We start from the raw sequence: 19,001 nt of genomic DNA on the forward strand, positions 1-19,001 counted from the left end.
ATTTGTGCTTTGAGAAAAATACAGAGTCAGGTCGTTGATCCCACACACCATTTCCCTGCCATGGATTTGCTTTTCCCTGCGAGTTCTCACTAGAGAAGTCATTTCTTCCGTTTGTGCATGACACTGTACTGAAGATGATATGTAGAGTGCTGAGTGGCTAGAAACATGCCAGGCAAGATTCAATTAGTGTGATGCAGAGGCTCCAAGGACATTTCTAAATGCTTGCCTCGTGGTAGGAAGGGAGGGACGTGAAGCCATTCAAGGTTATCTTGGTACACGTGCCAGCATGTCCGACATTGGGGATCAGTGAATCTGTGTCTCTGAAAAGCCAACAGGGGATCTCCCTTGCCAATGCTCATATATGCATCAAAGCAATCATACTTTTAGTGATTTTATGAGAGGCTTGCTCAGGGTGGTTTCTTAATTAAAAACAAGTGAGTTAATCACTGTATCAAATCTAAGGCACCATCATTTATAAGGTGTACCTTTATTTTATGTACCAGGAAGAAAAAAAAGTGGCAAATTAAGCCATGAAACAATGTTTTAATGGGAGTCCCGGATAGAATATGAATCAGTCATGTAAGTCTTATTGCTTTGAAATTTCTTTCACCTATTCCAAAAGGAGAAGCAATTTACATTCCCTTCGATAGCACTGTTTCTTATGTGATGCGAATAAAACTTTTGCATGTGTCTTAGCAACAAAATGTAACACAGATACCTACTTGTGGGCATCTGTCATCTTTTATTTGCTCCCATAAAGCACTTGATTGTTGCATTGCAAGAAAATACGGAATTAAGGCTATTCCTCCAATGACTAATATTTGCTTCACTAATATCAAATTTGCACCCTGCTGTTCAGTTTCTGAGCCTTTATGGGAACACAACAAGTGTTCATTTTAATGTCAAATCATGCTGTAATCTTTCTGAAAACACTGTCAGTAGCAGTTAAACTCCACACGTGTTATACACATAATATAGAGAACTCTCCAGAAGTGATGTCAATGACTAGCCATGACCAAGCCACCCACACTCAGGAAAGGAATTGTGTCACTGCTGCTGCCCAGCTGACTGCAATGGTTAAAATGATATTGACTGTGAGGTTGATTTCAGGGATGCCAATGTGTAAGAAAAATGCGCATCCTAGAATTGATGAAATCCAGTGACATCACTCAACTCAACTTCCCAATCCCTTTTTTTTCCCTATATGAGTGTATAAGAATGGTCACAAGTTAGGGTCAGAGGGTGGCCACAATTTTAACTTTTTATCATGTTTGCAAAATAGTGATGATATCCAGGTGAGGAATAAGAGTGTATGAAGGATCATCAGTACAGGAGGAGTAGATAAAAGAAATATAAGAAAAATGCAAGTTGAGTAAATTTACTCAATGAATTATAGTGGCTTCAGGAACTATGGCAAAGACCACTAGTTGCCCCCAATAGCCATTCCTCCCTTTAGTCTTACTAATGGAAACTCAATTTTATTCAAGGCAGCGATGCACCCAATTAGGATTATTTCCCACTCTCCCTTACATTTGACTAGACTGTGTGACTCAGCGTTGGCCACCAAGATGGAGGTAGAAATAGTTGGAATGGGAATTCTGGGAAGGCTGTGTAAAGGGAGGAAGGCTCCTTTTTTCTTCTTTCCTCCCTTCTTTCTGCTACCTGGAATGAGGGTATAATGTCTGATCTCCAGCAGCCATCCTGGGCCATCCATGAGGATGGAAGCCTTGCACTGGGATGGGGAATTAGGCAGGGAGAAGTCTGGGTCTTTGATAAGTTTATGGCACTTGCTTCAATAACTCCGGACTATAGTTATTTCCATATTTCCTTTGCATAAAAGAGAAATTATCTTCCATCCTGTTTAAGCTACTGTTTTCTGTTTCAGCTGGGTTTTCTGTCGTATGCAGTCAAGCCCAACCCTAACTGATAAAGGAATCTTCTTTCTTCTGATTGGATTCAATCTCTGTGGGAGTACGCCACAAGAAATCTATTAAACTTCCACTATTTGCCCAGGATAATGGGGAAAATGTAAAGGAATTAAAGGCATATGGTTCTTGAAATAACAATTCTTCGTGGGTATATGTTACTAATAAATCCTCCAAGGCAATACAGTAGTGCTTCGTTCACCTCCCAACTATTTTGTGAGGACCTAGAGTGTACCTGGAGCAGATCCTGCACCACAGCCCACCCTGCCCACATGGCACAATTTGGGGTATGCTCTTCTCGTGTGATGAATGCAAGCCAGAAAGTGTCCTTGATTCATCATTGCCTTCAGCAGATACCATACGCTGAATAGCTCACTTTTTTTCTGGAGTGCTGGGGCTACGAAAAGTATTGGGAAAGTTGAGAGAATCCTTCATAAAGCAAGGCTCAAAATCACAGCCTCTTCTTTACAACCTCTTCCTGCTTTCCCAGGACAGTGGCCTTGGTGTTCCTATCAGACTCTTGAACACTTGTAATGATTTTAACAGAAAGACTGGCTTTTCAAAATTTTTATTTTTTATCTGTGAAAGTGATTTCTAACTTATTAGTTCTCTTTTATATGTCTGTACCTCGCTACCCCTTCTTTATTTGGTAAGGATTGTCATACCTTGCCCCAAAGAGCTCAACTTGTGAACTTGGGACTTCAAAACTAACACGGATATCAATCTGTCATTTGTTTTGATCCAATTGGGAAACAGAAGGCCTCTCAAAAAGCAAAGAGAATGGAGAAGCATAAGGGAAAAATTACATTTATAAAGCAAAAGTGGGCTTATTAAGAATTTCAGAAATTCTATTCCTAATGGCTTTGAATCTCTCCATGCTCCATTTTCTTGCATGGACAGAGCTCCCTTTGAAGTCTTTGGAAGCTTTCTGTAAGAAAAAATATATACACATGGGTGTGGAGCTGAAAATTGAGCTCATTGTTTTGCCCTTTTAAAATGTGTTTTTCGAAGATTTGCCTTTCATATTGCAGACAGGAGAGAGGATGTGCAATTTTACCTTGTGTAACATCTTTGCCTGAAAAGCTCAAAGTATTTGTAGACGTTGTTTAATGAATAGTTCCCATGTTTGCCTGCTGAGGAAGGCAGAGGTTTGTGTAATTTACTTCCATTTTACACCTGAGGAAACTGATATTTAAGGAAAAGAGGCTCAGAATTTCAGCCAGTGGCAGAATTAAGAAAAGAAGCCCAAACATTACCACTGGGCTAATGGTGCCCAGTCTAATGATCCTGGAGGTTGAAGGTAACCCCCAAATGAAATGGTACCATTAGAAAAAAAATTACCATAGATATTGTCATGTTCCATTTTAGTATGAACCTTGCATTTATTATGTAGGATCATTTATATTTATTTTGATTGCTTCCTAGTTTATTGGCCTATTTGTAATCTTAGTAACTTCTGATTTTGGATCTATTACTGAAATTGAGTTTCAATAATGTTTTTGTACTCATTCTAGCTCATTCTAAGTGCATAAGAGAAACCAAATCAGATGTGGAAACACTGAACTAAGGTCTGGGTATATCAGGGAAAATTACATTTTGACCAATTTCGTGTAAACACAAAACAGTTAATAAACATGCATAAAACACAAAACTGTACATTTAATGTCTCTTGGTAACTATATGTGAATCAGGGCATCAATTCAACTGACTGTGTACATCAATATCATTTCTACTAAAAAGATCCGATTTAATAACAAGTTGTTCTAATTATAGCTAAGTCATTTGTTTGCTCATTTAAGCAACTGGCTCATTTAAGAATCAGCTGAAATAATTTGGAACAGTGGAAGTTATGTCAACCCTCTTTAATAAGGGCCCATGAAAAAGTTAATGTATCAATTCTTTTGCCATTTATTAAATCTCCAAAAAATGTATAGCAGGAATAACTCAGATAAAATAAGCAAAACAAAACCCAAACGAAACAAATGCCTCAAAAAGCAAAGATGTAGTTCCTGACCTCAGGAAGCAAACAGTCTAAGTGAAGGGCAGTGAACAAACCAACTAAATTGACAAAGGCAACTAAAACCTCCTCTAGTGGCTCATTCACTTCTAAGTCTTCTGTTGCAGAAGCTCACAGGAAATTACAGATGAATAGGTGAGGACTGTATCTTGTGCCCATTTCTGTTCTGTTCTGTTTTCTCAACTCAGTATCCCCCTTAACCTGACCTTTGTTGTAATTTCCCTCCCCCACCTCAAGCTCTAGAGTTTTCTAGAATTTTCTAACAGGGATATCCCATAATATCATTCTTTCTTCTCCTGTCTGGGGTTGAATGGAAGGTGTGCAGTTTAAACTCATTAGAAGACTCATTGTCAATTTCAAGGAACACTTCCTTTAGCCTTAGAAGGTCTACTTACATACCATATGTGTTTTATTCCTTCTTGCTGGGACATGTTGATCTCTACATTTAAAATTATCCCTTTGTCTGAGGCATCCAGGTAGCTCAGTTAAATGTCCGCCTCTTGATTTCGGCTCAGGTCATGATCTCAGGGTCATAAGATCAAGCCCTGTGTCAGGCTCCATGTTCCAGGCTCCATGTTCAGTCTCCTGCTTGAGGATTCTCCCTCTCTTTCTTTCTCTGCCCCTCTCCCTCGTGCTCTCTCTCAAATAAATAAATTCATCTGAAAAAAAAAATAAAAGTATCCTTTTATCTAAAAATGCTAACTTAGTGTCATTAGAAAAATAAGAATTATAAATGTCTTCCCAAGACATGGAGGTAAGAATCTGTTTTCTCCCCCATATTGTCGCTGGTTTGGTATGTAATTAAATGGCTTACAGAATTTCGTCTCTTTTATCTTTGAAATAACTTACTACCACAAGGCATATTTAATTTCTGTTTATAAAATATGAGTCAGCAAAGAAAGCTTTCTTTTTATTTCACTATTAAGGAAATAAAAAACAAAAATAAAAAACTAGGCTTCCAGTGTGTGGCAATATTTGGTAGATATTCAGACAAAGAAAAGGAAGAGCTCACTTGATTTTAAAAATCTTACATACCTGGTGTTCCCCCGACCCCCGCCCCGGCAACCCCAAAGAAAACCTGTAGTTGGAGGAACAGAAAGGAAGGAAATATTCTGCTTTCCTTCAAAAATGACTTGTACTCCTGCTTATGGGCAAAATAATCCCTTTATAAAGCAGCTGAAGGAGTCTTCATTTGCAGTTGTCACTGAAAGACATTTTCAGGCTGGGAAGAATTTTTTTCAAGGTATTTAAAAACCATCTCTCCCAACAAAAGAAAAATGTGTTTTTTTCAGGTCAGCTCATCATACCTGATGATGAATATGTTTTTAATTAAAGCCTGCACACATGGGTTTACTGAAAATCATTGTGATGCCTGATCACTCTCCCGAGACACCCAACCATCCTTGGTACTGATGGCTAACTCTTGACACCCTGAGGCCACTTTGTGTATTCAGCAGTTAGAAAGGTGATTTCTGAGGCCTGGCAGCTGTTGGCGTGAAAGCTATTGTGTGGGAAACAGAAGCCATTCTGTTCTGTTCCCCAGCCGCCTTTGTATCATTGATACAGGAGCTGTTTCATAAATGGGGTCTAATTCTTTACCAGGGAATTTCATTACTGCCCATGCTACAGTGTTTTTTGTGTGCACTTCTGGATAGCAGAGGGGAATGTCTGAACATACCTCCTACAGAAGGAATCTTGGAGTAATGACCTCTGTTAAGATGCTGGCATTTTAAGTCTGTTAATTAGACCTGTGATCAGATGCCATCATACCAACATCTATGTTTCCTGTCTTCCTCACTGTAAACCACTAGACCCTGGGCTGGCTAGAGTGAATCGGCTGCCATCCTGCTCATCTTGGAAATTAATTAGCACACACATGGTGGCGCCCACAGATACCAGAATAAACTACTTTTCTCAAAAAAGTCCTCCTTGACCTGTCTTGGGAAATTCTTATTGAGCAGTTTAGAGTGATATTTATTTGAAGAACAGACATTTTTTCACCCAAATGATACATCCATTATTGTCATTTAGAAAATGTGTCAACTTAAGGGATTTTCAGTTGCATATAAAAGAAATAAACTGTCCTAAACAACAAAGGAAATGGGGTGGGCTGCATCTTTCTCCCCAGCTATTTGTCCCTCCCTAGGTTGTGCTCTTGCTGGGTGCCTCTGAGGTTCCTCTCATGACAGGCAGGTCTACTTCCCCATCTTGTGGGTGGTGGGCTCAGCCACATGACTTGCTTTGGCCAGGCTGAAGAAGTATTACCAATTTTCACTTTTTACACTCTACCATTGCCAAAAACACATTCACCAGCTACCTCTCATCAAAATAAAGGTAAGAGACATGGAAGCCAAGTTGGAGCCACATCCAGCTGAACCCAGCCTTCAACAACAAACTTCTAGCTGACCCAGAGATATGTGAGTGAGAACAAATGACAACTGTTTTAAGCCAGCGCCTTTTGTGGTAGTTTGTTATGCAGCCCCACTGTGGCGATAGCTAAGTGGTATTTGTTTCTCATATAACTGAAGACTCCAAAGGTAGCATGGGCTCCAGATAGAGTTTGAAAGGAATTCCTATTCCACTTAGTGTTTCTCTTGAGGCTTCAACCAGGATGGTTTCCTTCTTGGTGGCATGATGACTAAACAACTTCAGGCTTCACACCTATACCCCAGTACTATCTAGAAGATAAGAGGTTTTTCTTTTTCAAAAGAAAAAGAAAAGTCCCTCAGAAAGTTAAAAATAGAACTACCCTATCATCCAGCAATTACACTACTAGGTATTTACCTAAAGGATACAAAAATACAGATTTGAAAGGGGTTCCTGTACCCCGATGTTTATAGAAGGATTATCAAAAGCCAAACTGGAAAGGGCCCAAATGTCCATCAACTGATGAACAGATAAAGAAAAGGTGATATACATATATAATGGAATATATAGTAATATAATGGAATATTAGGCAGCCATCAAAAAGAATGAAATCTTGCCATTCACCAGAACATGAATAGAACTAGACTGTATTATTCTAAGTGAAATTAATCAATCAGAGTCCCCTCTATATCAGTCAGAGTCCCCTCTTAAAGATAGAGGCAAGCTCCGTCTCTTCCACAATCCATAGTCTGCCTCATTAAAGGTGGGAACATGCTGAGAGGCATCAGCAGCATTAATTATGGAGAATCTAAAGTCTCCAAACATTATATTATATTGGATCAAGACTGTTTCTACCTCCATATTGCTAGGCTAGCTACAGCTAGAGAGAAGAGATTTATCCTCTAAATTTTACATGTTCCTTTGTAAATGGCAAAGCATGTGACCATACCCATGCTACCTCAAGTAGCAGAAGGTGCTCTAAATAGGACTTTACCATTGGACTTTACCATTGGACTCCCAAACTCCTAGTAACTCAGGGTTTTAAGAAATGCAAAATAAACTTGGTCTATTGGAATTTGAAGATGTCTGAATTGTAGGATGAATTAATGCTAATGTAATCAGAATTCAATGGAGTGGGGTGCGTTGGTGTGGATGTCATTCCACTGTCTTCTGGCCTCCATTGTTTCTGATGAGAAGTCAGTTGTAGTTCTTCCAGACACAGAGTAAGCATCAAATATAAATGTGTGTTGAATTAATAAATTAAAAATAGAACCATGGTCTTCTGACATGATCTAACATTCTTTCAAGAGTACCCCACCATCGCTTTGTAAAACTTTCCTCTGTACATTTACTGCTTCTACTGAAGCCTCTGCAGGAAAGTGAATCAAATAAATCAACTCAGAAACATTTTTCAAATATGGACATTAAAATGATCACCAATTACTTTTTCTGTTTCTAAGAGTCCTCCCTGACCTCAGATCATCTACAAGATTGACTAACCTTTATCATCCAACATGTTTTGTCATTCAACTAAGATTGTCATTTTACAAATATTACTGAGCCCCTGTGCGCAAGGCACTGTGTTAAGTAGCGTGATGGATCCAGAATGGAAAGAGTTCATACTTGCCTTAAATTACCCAACAATTGCAATCCAGTTGTCATTCAAGTTTTCAAGGTAATCTTCGACAGAAGGACCCTTCATGAAACTCCAGATTCTCAAGGAGCAACTTGCCTATCTTCTTGTGGGATTATTTTTACATTACTGCTTCTAATCATAAAGGGTCTCAGTTCTATAGGAAACATCCATCAACAATAAGGCAAAAATGATGTAAACCAAGCATCTTGATGTGACCCAGACCAGGTCTTAGATGTAGTCCCATCTTCTTACATTAATATCTTCAAAATACCTTTCCCTAAATGTCACCATAGCTGTGCATGGGCACTGTTCAGTCTGATTTGTGGGTAATGTCCTGGTTAAACAACTCCACATAATTGTCAGTCTGGGAGTACAGACTCGACAATATTTTCCTCAAGTCTCTCTTCCTCTTTGTATCTTTTATTACAGTTGAGTTATGCCCTGAACCATACGAACAGAAAACTGACATTGGAACCTAAAATAACTGTCAATGCCAAGATTGTTGTGGTTGGTGCATCCAATGTTGGAATTTCCTTCCTAGAGACGTTGATATTTTGGTGAGTTGTTTTACTTGATTTCTTTGTTTTTAAAGGAGCTCTTCTCTTCTACACCTGAGATGGTTTCTTGAAAGAAAAAACCCCGAGTTTTTTTGGTCACCTACACACCCTGTCTAGGTGGATTAATGAATCAGTGAAATATTCTAGACCTAAGGTTGGCAAACTATAACCCCTGGGTCAAATGTGGCTTTACCTGTGTTTGTAAATAAAGTTTTATTGGAACACAGTCATAGTCATTTCTATGTTGTCTCTGTTTTCTTGATACAGTGGCAGATTTGAGAGGCTGTTTAGCCAGCAGTGCCTAAAATATGTACACTCTGACCCTTTCCAAAGTTTGCCAACCCCAATCTATACTAGTGTTTCCCTTATTGGCTGAATCATAAAAATCACCTACAACATTTGTCAAAGGGTAGATTCCCAGCCCCAGCACCATACCTACAGAATCCAAAACTTCCCGGGATAGCTCTGGGACTCTGTATTTTAGCAGGTGCTCCATACAATCAGGAAGGTTTGGAAATCAATTTTGATATTGCATATAACAAAGAGGCTTTCCGTAATGGAAGATGGGTTGGGACCTTTCCTCTAGCCCCTGCATTTTGGGTGCCAAGAAAAACCCCACAGGGAAGACTGAGGCCCATGTGTCTCTCCAGTGCTGCTTTATTACACTCACAGCTCTAAACGGGTTTCCTTTCAGAGGCAATTTTCCTGATAGGGGATTCCCAAGGGCACTCAGCTTCCCCTGAGTAGCTCTCCATCTGCTCACTGAATTTCAGCCCCTCCCTGACAGGTAGAGCCCTCGGTTGTTGTCCCAGCACTTGGGTCATGGTCTGGCATCACCACCACCTGATGCAGGACTCTAGATGACTTGCCTCACTTCTCTCAGACTTGGTTTCCTCATTTATTTTATTTATTTTTAAAAATAGTTTATTTATTTATTTATTTATTTATTTATTTGACAGAGACACTGTGAGAGGGGGAACACAAGCAGGGGGAGTGGGAGAGGGAGAAGCAGGCTTCCCGCTGAGCAGGGAGCTCGATCCCAGGACCCTGGGATCATGATCTGAGCCAAAGGCAGACACTTAACGACTGAGCCACCCAGGCACCCCTCCTCATTTATTTTTTTCTTTAAAGTCTCACAGATGTCTTAAAACACCCTAACTTTGGAGAACCACAGACTCCTGAATCAAATGAGTCCAGTTTTTTCTAAATCTTTTGCTCAGGATCACATGAGAAATTTTAGTTCCTATTTAAAACTATAGATGCTAAGAGATAAGAAGAAGGTGAGAAACAATAGCCCGCTTCCTCCAACTCCTCCAGAAGCCATCAAAGGTAGCAGCCCAAGCGTGAGGCCTTGGAAGGGGTCAGTCAAGGAAAGGGAGGGAGGAAATGACCCCTAACAGGTGTTTGCCCCTGGTTGATAAGGAGACGAGCTAACCTTGCAGGGTTACTCTGCTCATTTGATATCACATTAACCAGATAAAGATTTTTTTTTTTCCACTTCCCAGCCTATTTGTTCAATTATCTGGAACATACCCTTAGTTAATCAGAAATAAGTCACATGTCATTATTGAAATCAGCAAGAGAGCTCACATACTTTAAATATCATAGTCAGTCTATAGCAATCTTTCATTGCAAGAAAGAAATACTGAGAAGCATCTGGAAATATTCGTTTTCACATATAAATCACACTACAGTTTGAGGGCTTGCCTCGTGCTGAGGGGTCTCTTCTCTTCTTTAAGACTCCAAACAGCAAGTCACATGTGACCATTTCTGAATGATAAATTATCTGTGTGGACTGTGAAATTATAGTAGTCAAGCAGTTAGCAAAAACAGGTCTGAAGTCTTCATTCACCTACATACTTATTCATTACATCTTATTTTAAATGATTACCTGAAGGTATATACATATAATTTTCTTTTTGTGGAATCAACTTAAATTTAATAATGACAAGTAGAAATTTGGATATAAGTACTTGGTTGATTAAATTCCTCAATCAGACAGACCTTTTTAAAGCATTTTAAAGTACTCCTAGTTCTCTGTCATCATTACACAGATTACAGATGCTAAAAATAGACTGGTATCAGTTTACGGATCTTGAATCCTTCACAGAGGAAATAGTTTTCTCATTATTTTCCCTAATTATTTTAAATTAGCAATCACCATAGTAACCTACTGCATATTTTACTTTACCAGCTTAACTGCTATTTGAACTAGATGTTATAAATGATTTGACCTGAAATAAAATGGAAATGATCACCAAACATTGACCCCCCGGTGAGGATTAAACCCATGTTTTGGAGGCAAGATTTAGAAAAGTCGTCCTCCTGATGTTTCTGCACTGCACTACTAGACTCAGCTGGGACACTGTGGTTCCCGGAAAGCCCACGTGAGGCCCAGTACAGCAACCTCTTTTTCCAGAAAATTTGGTAATTCTGTCATCTGGTGACAAAACAGACAACTCTTTGTCCTCACATCATGTACATGCCAAAAAATTACGAAGCATTTGTCTCCTTCAAAGGACACCAAAAGCAGTCGCTACGTAACATCTCTTCCCTTGTGACGTCCTTCTTTCCTGAAGTGCTGAGGCTCTGCTGGGGCAGCTGAAAGGACTTGCTCTAAGTCATCAACTAATCCAGTAGGACGCAGCTCCGAGGGAGGGGGGAATCGTGAGGGTGATGGTTCGGTTTGTTTATTTATTTGTTTTAGTGCAACATTCTAGCCAGTCTTTAGCTGTTACCCATCCAGTTACATCTGCACAGACACACCTTCTTGTTTTTGATTGTCAGGCCTATGAGTCACCTGCATCTCCTTGTCCTTGCTAGGGCAAGGCCTCCTGGGCCCCTCGGTTCCCAGTGATATGGGTGACAGGTGTTTTCCTAGGGACACATACCAGCATCCATTGGTGTGTCCCTGTCCTCCCAGTCCTGTTCAGTCCTCCAGTGCTGGGCTGAAGAGTGGCAATCCTGCTCTCAGAGCTTCCTGCACTCTCCATCTACCCCCCTACGGCTCCTAACTGGTGGGGGTATAGGGTAATTCAAGGTCAGGGTGAGGCTCAGGTAATTTGTAGCACCCCACCCCCAGGGGCCATCTGCCTTGTCTTCTGAGAGTGCTGTGTCCAAGAAAGTGCTGTATCTGAGAAGAGCCCAGGAGGAAGTTGTGTTTAGGCTCCACACCCCACCCTATGGCCAGTATGGGCTCTGGCCACAGGTGTCTTCTGGCCTGTCCCCATCACCTTCCCTGTCAGGGCATGGGCTCCCATGGTGATCACCAGGAGCTGAGCAGGGGACCAACAGCAAGCATGGAGTCAGGGCCAACGGAGCTTTCTTCGGGTAGGGGCTGATGAGGAGGAACCCCCCACTTATCCTGTAGTGTAGACAGCAATGAATTCGAGGGGGGCAAGGCAGCTCTTAAGATATTTTATTGTGAATCATCTGGGTTCTTTAGCATTCCAAGACATTTACATCATGGACCTGAACTGTTTTTAAGTTATGGTTCTCATAACTGATAGGTGGTATTCATTTGGTTGTCCTGGCTCTTTGGGACTGAAAGTTCTTGGCTTGGACAGTTAAGTATTTCATAGACATTGCCCTTTCGGTACTGTTAGTAAAAAGACTTGTCTAAAACTCCAGTCATGTGAAAGAGCAGAAAGAACTTGGTGTTAGCTGTTAGCCCCCCTCTGCTGCCCACCCGTGCTGAGAGGGTCATGGCAGGGACCCCCCATGGTGCTGCCAGCCCGAAGGTGTTGTCCCCTAGGAACTCCACCACTTGCATCTGGGACCTGAAGGGAACTTCCTCTTCTTGGATCAACAGCCAGGTCTGGAGGTGAGTGTCTATCATCTTGTCAGGGAAACGGTGTTTGCCAAAGAAGAGCTTTGCAACGAAGTCTGAAAGCTCTTTTCAGAAAGCAGGAGGCCCTTTCCCACAAAACTTTAGGAAGTCCTATTTTTACCAATCGCTTCACGGACCCAGTGCAGCTCTGCCGAACTCCCCAAATGTCATGCTTTGACTACTTCAGGCTTTCCACCGAAGTACTCCACAGTCATTTTTTAAAGACAAATAGGGAAATGGTATGCCCCCCAAAAAGGAGCAGATGGGGCGCCTGGGTGGCTTCATCGGAGAAGTGTCTGACTCTTGATTTCAGTTCAGATCATGAGCTCAGGGTCGTGAGATCGAGACGTGTCATGCTTATGCTTGTCTCTCTCCTCCTTCCTCTGCCTCTCCCCTGCTCACACGTGCTCTCTCTCCCTAAGAAAAATAAAATAAAATAAAATAAAATAAAATAAAATAAAATAAAATAAAATAAAATAAAATAAAAGACAGGAGCCAGGTCTATGAACTCATCTTAACATTTTGCATCGTTTTTCCTCACGGTGAGGTCTGTGGAGCGACAGCAATATCATCGCAGTCATCCGGGAGCTCACAAATGATGCAGAACCTCAGGCCCAGGCAGTGTCCCTGGTAGAAAGTGGTTCCCACCCCAATCCCCGCCCCCAGCCAAGAATTACACAGAACAAACAGCTCCTTTGCCATCTCTTGGGCATCAGCTCACTGAGCTGAAGCAGTTACGGGTTTATTCTGTTTCAGCTCGTGTGTCTCTATGCTTCTGAGCATCATATTATTTACTCCTAATTATGGAGCAGTCCCTTTTAATCCATTATTTTAAAATCCTTCCTAATTAAATTCTGAGGTAAAGAATCTCTCGAGGAGCCTGCGGTGGCATCCTGGGATGCCAGTGACTGAAAGCAGCCCAGGGTGGTGTCCCGACGACCCTTTGTGTGCCTAGAGAAACCCACTCTCCAGTCTCAGAACAGCAGGTGGCTGCGAAGGCCCCAGGCTCACCTTCCCTTCCACTTTCACCACACGGAAGAGTTTTCTCAACAAAGACAACTGAATATTCTCATCGAGGGGGGACACCTCTGCCTTTCTGCCTAAACCTACGTCCGTCATCTGGTTGGGTGGGCTGCGGTGACTAAGGAAGCTGGGACCGTGGAGGGCATATTTGTGAAGCCTCAGTGGGGACCAGATGAACTTTCCTCCTGGTAGCGGGCCACACATCCGGCACAGCTGTGGGCTCTGGCAGCCGCCCGCCCAACGCTGGCAGCTTAATTAGACTTTTTATCTCCCCATTCGTCTAAGGACATCTGAAACCTTCAGTGTAGCCTGTCACTAATTAGGTGACTAATTAAATAGTTAGTGCTTACTTGCTGATCTCAGAGCTAAACCCCCGTGAACAGGTTGGTGGTTGTCATTATTCTGTCCTGTCAGTCTCCCCCCGCCCTGAATGGATGGACACGGCCTCTCCCAGATTGTCCTTTTGAGACTCAGGCAAACACAGCACGGGTGTGAGCTGCCCTCCGCTTTGCCCAGGGAGCAGGCAGAGATCAACAGGGAGCAGGTCGCATCTTGCCTCTTGTTCTGTTGACATCACAGTGGAACCTGTCAGGGGGCCCACACCGAGGCCCCAGTCTGGTGGCTGGGGTCGGGTGGGGGAGGGGAGAGAAGGGCCAGCTCTGGGTGGAGCTCAGAGAAAGACCTTCTTCCCCCAGAAAAAGATGACCCACACTCCCTGGTGTTGCTAATCACAGTTGAGTCTCCTAATCAGATTCCAAGATTTAAATGTAATTAATGTTCAGTGAGAAAAATCTTCATTTACTGAAATTGTCCATTCCTGCTCATTTCAGGATAACTTTTCGTATCTACTACTGCCCACTTTAGAGACTCCTGGAACAAAAGAAAAGCGAGACTCTGAGCAATAGGAGGGCTTTGCGGGGATAAGCTTATTGTCAATTTGTGTGCGTGTGTGTGTTTTTTCTGTGATTCTTTGGGGTTAAGTAGGGCATTCATTCTTCATGGTCACAGAAAGTACAAACCACATGTGCAGACTGAGTAATAGACTTGCCCACTCCCCACCCTCTACTATCAGATCATTTCCATCATTTTCAAATGATGAGGTCAGTGCCTGTCTTGGGTTGCATTCCTTCAAAAGCTGAAAACAAAGAATTTGGGTGCAGGCAGTTTATTTGGGGGTGATTCCAGGAAACTACCTGAGACTGCAGGGTGGTGGGGTGGGAAAGGGAGGAAGGTTAACAACACCCCCAAAAAGCATTGGTCAGTGGGTCGTTGTGTGCAGCTGAGACATAATTCCATACTGGGGCCCTTGAAGGGACACAACCGAGAGTGGCCCCTCTTTGCATAACCCTCTTCCCTGGCACAAGGGTTAAATCAGGTGATGCATGCTAAGCATCTGGAAAAGCACTCAAAATTTATTAGACCAACACTGCTCCACTAATTAAATCTGCATATCTAGTTCCCTTGTGGTTGCTTTGCATTGTCTCTCCTATGAGGGAAGAGACTGGGGAGGTAGAGCCTTAATATGGAAGATGCTTTCTTCCCCAAGGATTAGGGATGAATCATGGGTATTTCCTGCCACCCTATGTGTCTGTTCCTTCCAAAAGTTCTGGTCTGGAAAAGACCTTCTCTTGAAGTTCAGTTAAAATGGCCATGGTCTCTGGTTTAACATCAGGAGTACCAAGCAAGCTGACCAACACTCTGGGGTGTTTCCATTTTGCAAAGCTGCCTGACTATGAAGAAAACTGGAGCTGCTCCCTGCCCTTTTAGCTCTCTACCCAGATTCAGGGATGTAGGGGCCACATCTCTGGCTCCCACTGACCGTCACTCTTTATGGGCTGCCATTGGAAGTTTCTTAGGCCCTTTTGTGATACTTGGATGTTTTGCAAACCTTAATCTGGACATATTTTGGGTCCTCTATTCTGCCACAGACCTCAAGTTGATCATGTAAGTCTTAGGGGGCTCTGAGTACACTCCCAACCCTAAATCCAGGAGTTCCCTTAAAAAAAAAGCAAGGCCAAGACAAAAATTTCAATCTTTACTCATGTGTCTCAAATACTTAATGGGATCATATATTTCCTCCATTAAAACTGGGGCACCTCGGTGGCTCAGAAAGTTGGGCATCTGCCTTTGGCTCAGGTTATGATCCCATGTCCTGAGATCCCAGGCCCCACATCAGACTCCCAGCTCAGTGGGGAGTCCACTTCTCCCTCTTCTGCCTCTCCCTCTGCCTCTCCCCCTGATTTCTCTCTCTCTCTCTAATGAATAAGTAAAATCTTTTAAAAAAATAAAATAAAACTTATATTAAACTCTCTCCACTTTTCTTAATCACCCAAAACCCCTGGGAGCCTCTCATTTTTCTCTGCCTAGAACAGTGGTTCTCAAAATGGACCACCAACATGGACATCTTTTGGGAACTTGTTAGAAATACAAATTCTCAGGTCTCATCCCAGACCTACTGTATTGGAAACTTGGAGAATGGGACCCAGAGATCTCTGTTTAAACAAGTCCTCCACTACTTGGATATCATTGGCGCTGGTCAGTATTATCCATCTCCATCCTACTGTCCCCACCTTTCTCATATGCAGCCTCACTCCCCAAAAGACTAAGGATACCATATGCTCCTAGTCACATCTCCCCGACCAGCCTCAGCTCTGAATCTACTAGTCACTTTCTTGCTTTCCCATAGTGCCCACCAACTGAATTCTGTTGATCTGGAATAAGCAAATAAAAGTGGCTACAAGCACTTCGAGGGAATAAGGATATATCAAAATGTCACTTCCCTTACACCATTTGATATTGGGTGGAAATTTGGAGGAGAGGCCTGGGAACCCAGGAATGGTCCTTCTGTAGGGCTGTCAGGTACCCTTCCTCTCTGGAGAATTGGACCACTTGGAGCCACTGTATAAGACCCAAACCAGGCAAGGCCCGCTACTGGGCACCTGGCCTCTGGAGACCATGTTGATCTCTAACTTGAGTTCTCCAAAGAGAATTTCTTTCAAAGGGATAACCAGAATCTTCCCAATATATCATCATAGTAAGGCACTTGGGCTTAAAAAAAGACTTGCATATCCTTGTGCTGGAGAAAAATATTGTGATCGGCTTCCTAGACGTGAGGTTAATGTTGAGTAACTTTTTCTATAAGCAACAGATTGTGAAAATTCCAGACTCAACAACTCTGTACATCAGAGCTACTTGTCGGGGTGGGGGTAGTAGTTTTAAAGTTTCCTGGGCCCCTGTTCCTGTGGCTATAATTCCCAGGCTAAGGTGAGTCTAGGGAAATGTATCTTTAAGACTCCCCATGTAACTCTGACATGCACCCTTGGTATTGTAACCAGTTATGTAGACGTTTTCTCAAAATTGTTGGTCTTATCTGTAAGGAAACCCATTTCCCCCTGTAACTGCTCATTGTAATTAACCTGTTTTTACGAGCTTGTTTTTCAAACCACATTTTCTAGTTCTCAAAAAATCATAGAACTTCTAGGTCATATCATTACTTCAGGGCTTACCAGGCATATTTATTAACTTATCATTAAACATGACATAGCTGAAGGCATTACCCCATATCATTGTATTTACACACTAAATTGGACCTAGCAGAAAGCATTTCATATACTTCATGCTTAAACTGTCACCAATAAGAATAAAGGTCCAACAAGAGCTATCTGCCAAGCATGAGGAAACCTGCCTGTATTGTGTTAATAAAACTTTGTATCCACCAGCATTTGCCCCAAATATAAAACCCGTCCTCATCCCCACCCCCCACACCTCCAGAAGTGATCTCCCTCACTGTGGAATCCCCACAATGCTTTATTTCAGTCTTAGGGACCTGACTGATTGGTGTCTTCTAATTTGCCATCTCTTGTGTGCAGAGGCTTTCCAGATGGTCTTTTATAACTGCTGTCTTGTTATTACATCTTGTGCATGCTCCATGTATATAAAAACATGTTCAAAGTATAAATGCATAACATTTTTACTTCATACACACACACACACACACACACACATATGATCATTTCCCAAACATTATAAAGCAAAATTCAATTTCATCTTAGTTTGTTTTGCTAGAACTTCCAAATTTTATTCTTCTTCGTTCAGTGACCATTTCAAACATTACATTCATTTTCATTTTTTCAGTAAGGATTTGTGTTTTACTTCTATGCTGAGATGCACAAACTATTCATCTGAGATCCTGAATCCCACACCTTTCCTCCAGTTTCTTACCTTGGCACCATCCCTCTCCCCTGATGCGTCCCTGGAGAATTCACAGAGCACCTATGTTGCTCTAGACAGGCACCCAGACCTTGTTGTTGGGTTCAGTGTTGATTCTAGATCCATTGTCCCAGGACACAAGCCTGGACTCAGGCAGATTTAAGAGACTTTCTCCTTGGTCCTTTTCTCCAGGCACCATTGCTGGCTCCTACAGGGGACTTCCATAAATAGGAGAACCATGCAAGATGGCACCCAAGAGAAAAGAGAAAACAGGTTAGGGAGAGAGCTTTGAACTTCTTCCTCACCCCATGAATACTCCACCCACTTTTAGAAGTGCTCAGAATCCTTAACCCCACCCTCTTTGGGTTTCTCTTTCTTTGGTCTCCCCCCTCCACCCGGAGGTGCAAGTGCACCATTACTGACAGCAGCATGGGCATGGATGCAGAGGCTATGCTGTTTTTACTAACACAACAAACATGAAGGAGCCAAAGACATTGTCCAAAAAAATCTCTTTTGTGATCTAAACAAGACAATATTGCTGAAGAAAGTAAAAAAAAAAAAAAAAAAAATTCAGGGGAAAAATGGGTAGATTGTCTGAATAAAAGTACCATAAATATTTTGACTTGCTTTGCCCTATATTTTTCTTTTGGTGTTGGAAGTTCACATAACTCCCAACTTTTAACTTCCATCTATACCATCTCCCCATGAATTTTGTGACATTGCGTGAGTATCATTAAGACCGAATCAGATCTGAGTTATTCTTTGACTCTTTAAATAAACAGTTAGGTCAAATACCTGTCTAGAGCTAGGATTTACTGTATTTTGGCAAACATTTTTGTCATTCTTGTGAACAATTCAGAAAGCAGAGATTTCAGTAAATTAAATGGTAACATTTAAATTGATGTAGGATAATTATTTTCTTATATATTATCTATTTATTCAAATAGAAACATTAATGAAAGCAGTTAATTAAATCACTGGCTTTGGTTGCCCTTACTATGCCAAAAAAAAAAAAAAACAGGAAAAAATTAAAAACAAAAATAATAAGCATTCACTTGGCAGGCTGACAGGTTTCTGTTACCCAAAAGGGTAAGCAACAAGAAAAGTTTTATGTTTCTTTCATCGTATTCACAATAAATTGGCAATGTGACCCTCTTTATTTGAAGGATAAGGATGTTTAGACCTAATTTTGTAGCTGTCCTCCTGAAGCATGGAATGAAACGCAATACCTTTTACTTATTTCCCTGGATACTCTAATCCCTCCCTGCTTTACAAGTATCTTTGAGCTGTTCCTCCCCTTGTATCCACAGCAACATAAAATCCCCACTGGAATTATCTGCTGTGAAAATGCAGGTGCACTTGTTTAATGTTTCATTGGCTTGAGCACTTAACTTGAACTTTTTTTTTTTTCCACGGCACCGTGACCTTTGATTTTGGA

At 41.7% G+C, this 19,001-nt stretch overlaps 1 protein-coding gene across 5 annotated transcripts in view; it reads left to right on the plus strand.

Moving 5' to 3' along the window:
* The window catches only part of CFAP61 (cilia and flagella associated protein 61), a 285,821-nt gene that overhangs the window by 156,365 nt on the left and 110,455 nt on the right, over window positions 1–19,001 (plus strand). For all 5 annotated transcript variants that reach the window (XM_032351542.1, XM_032351539.1, XM_032351538.1 and 2 more), the window contains one exon: window positions 8,375–8,502. In XM_032351542.1, coding sequence (XP_032207433.1) covers window positions 8,375–8,502 — 128 coding nt within the window. The remainder of the gene's footprint in view (window positions 1–8,374; window positions 8,503–19,001) is intronic.

This window comes from Mustela erminea, chromosome 7, assembly GCF_009829155.1.
Source record: "Mustela erminea isolate mMusErm1 chromosome 7, mMusErm1.Pri, whole genome shotgun sequence".
Taxonomy (NCBI): domain Eukaryota; kingdom Metazoa; phylum Chordata; class Mammalia; order Carnivora; family Mustelidae; genus Mustela; species Mustela erminea.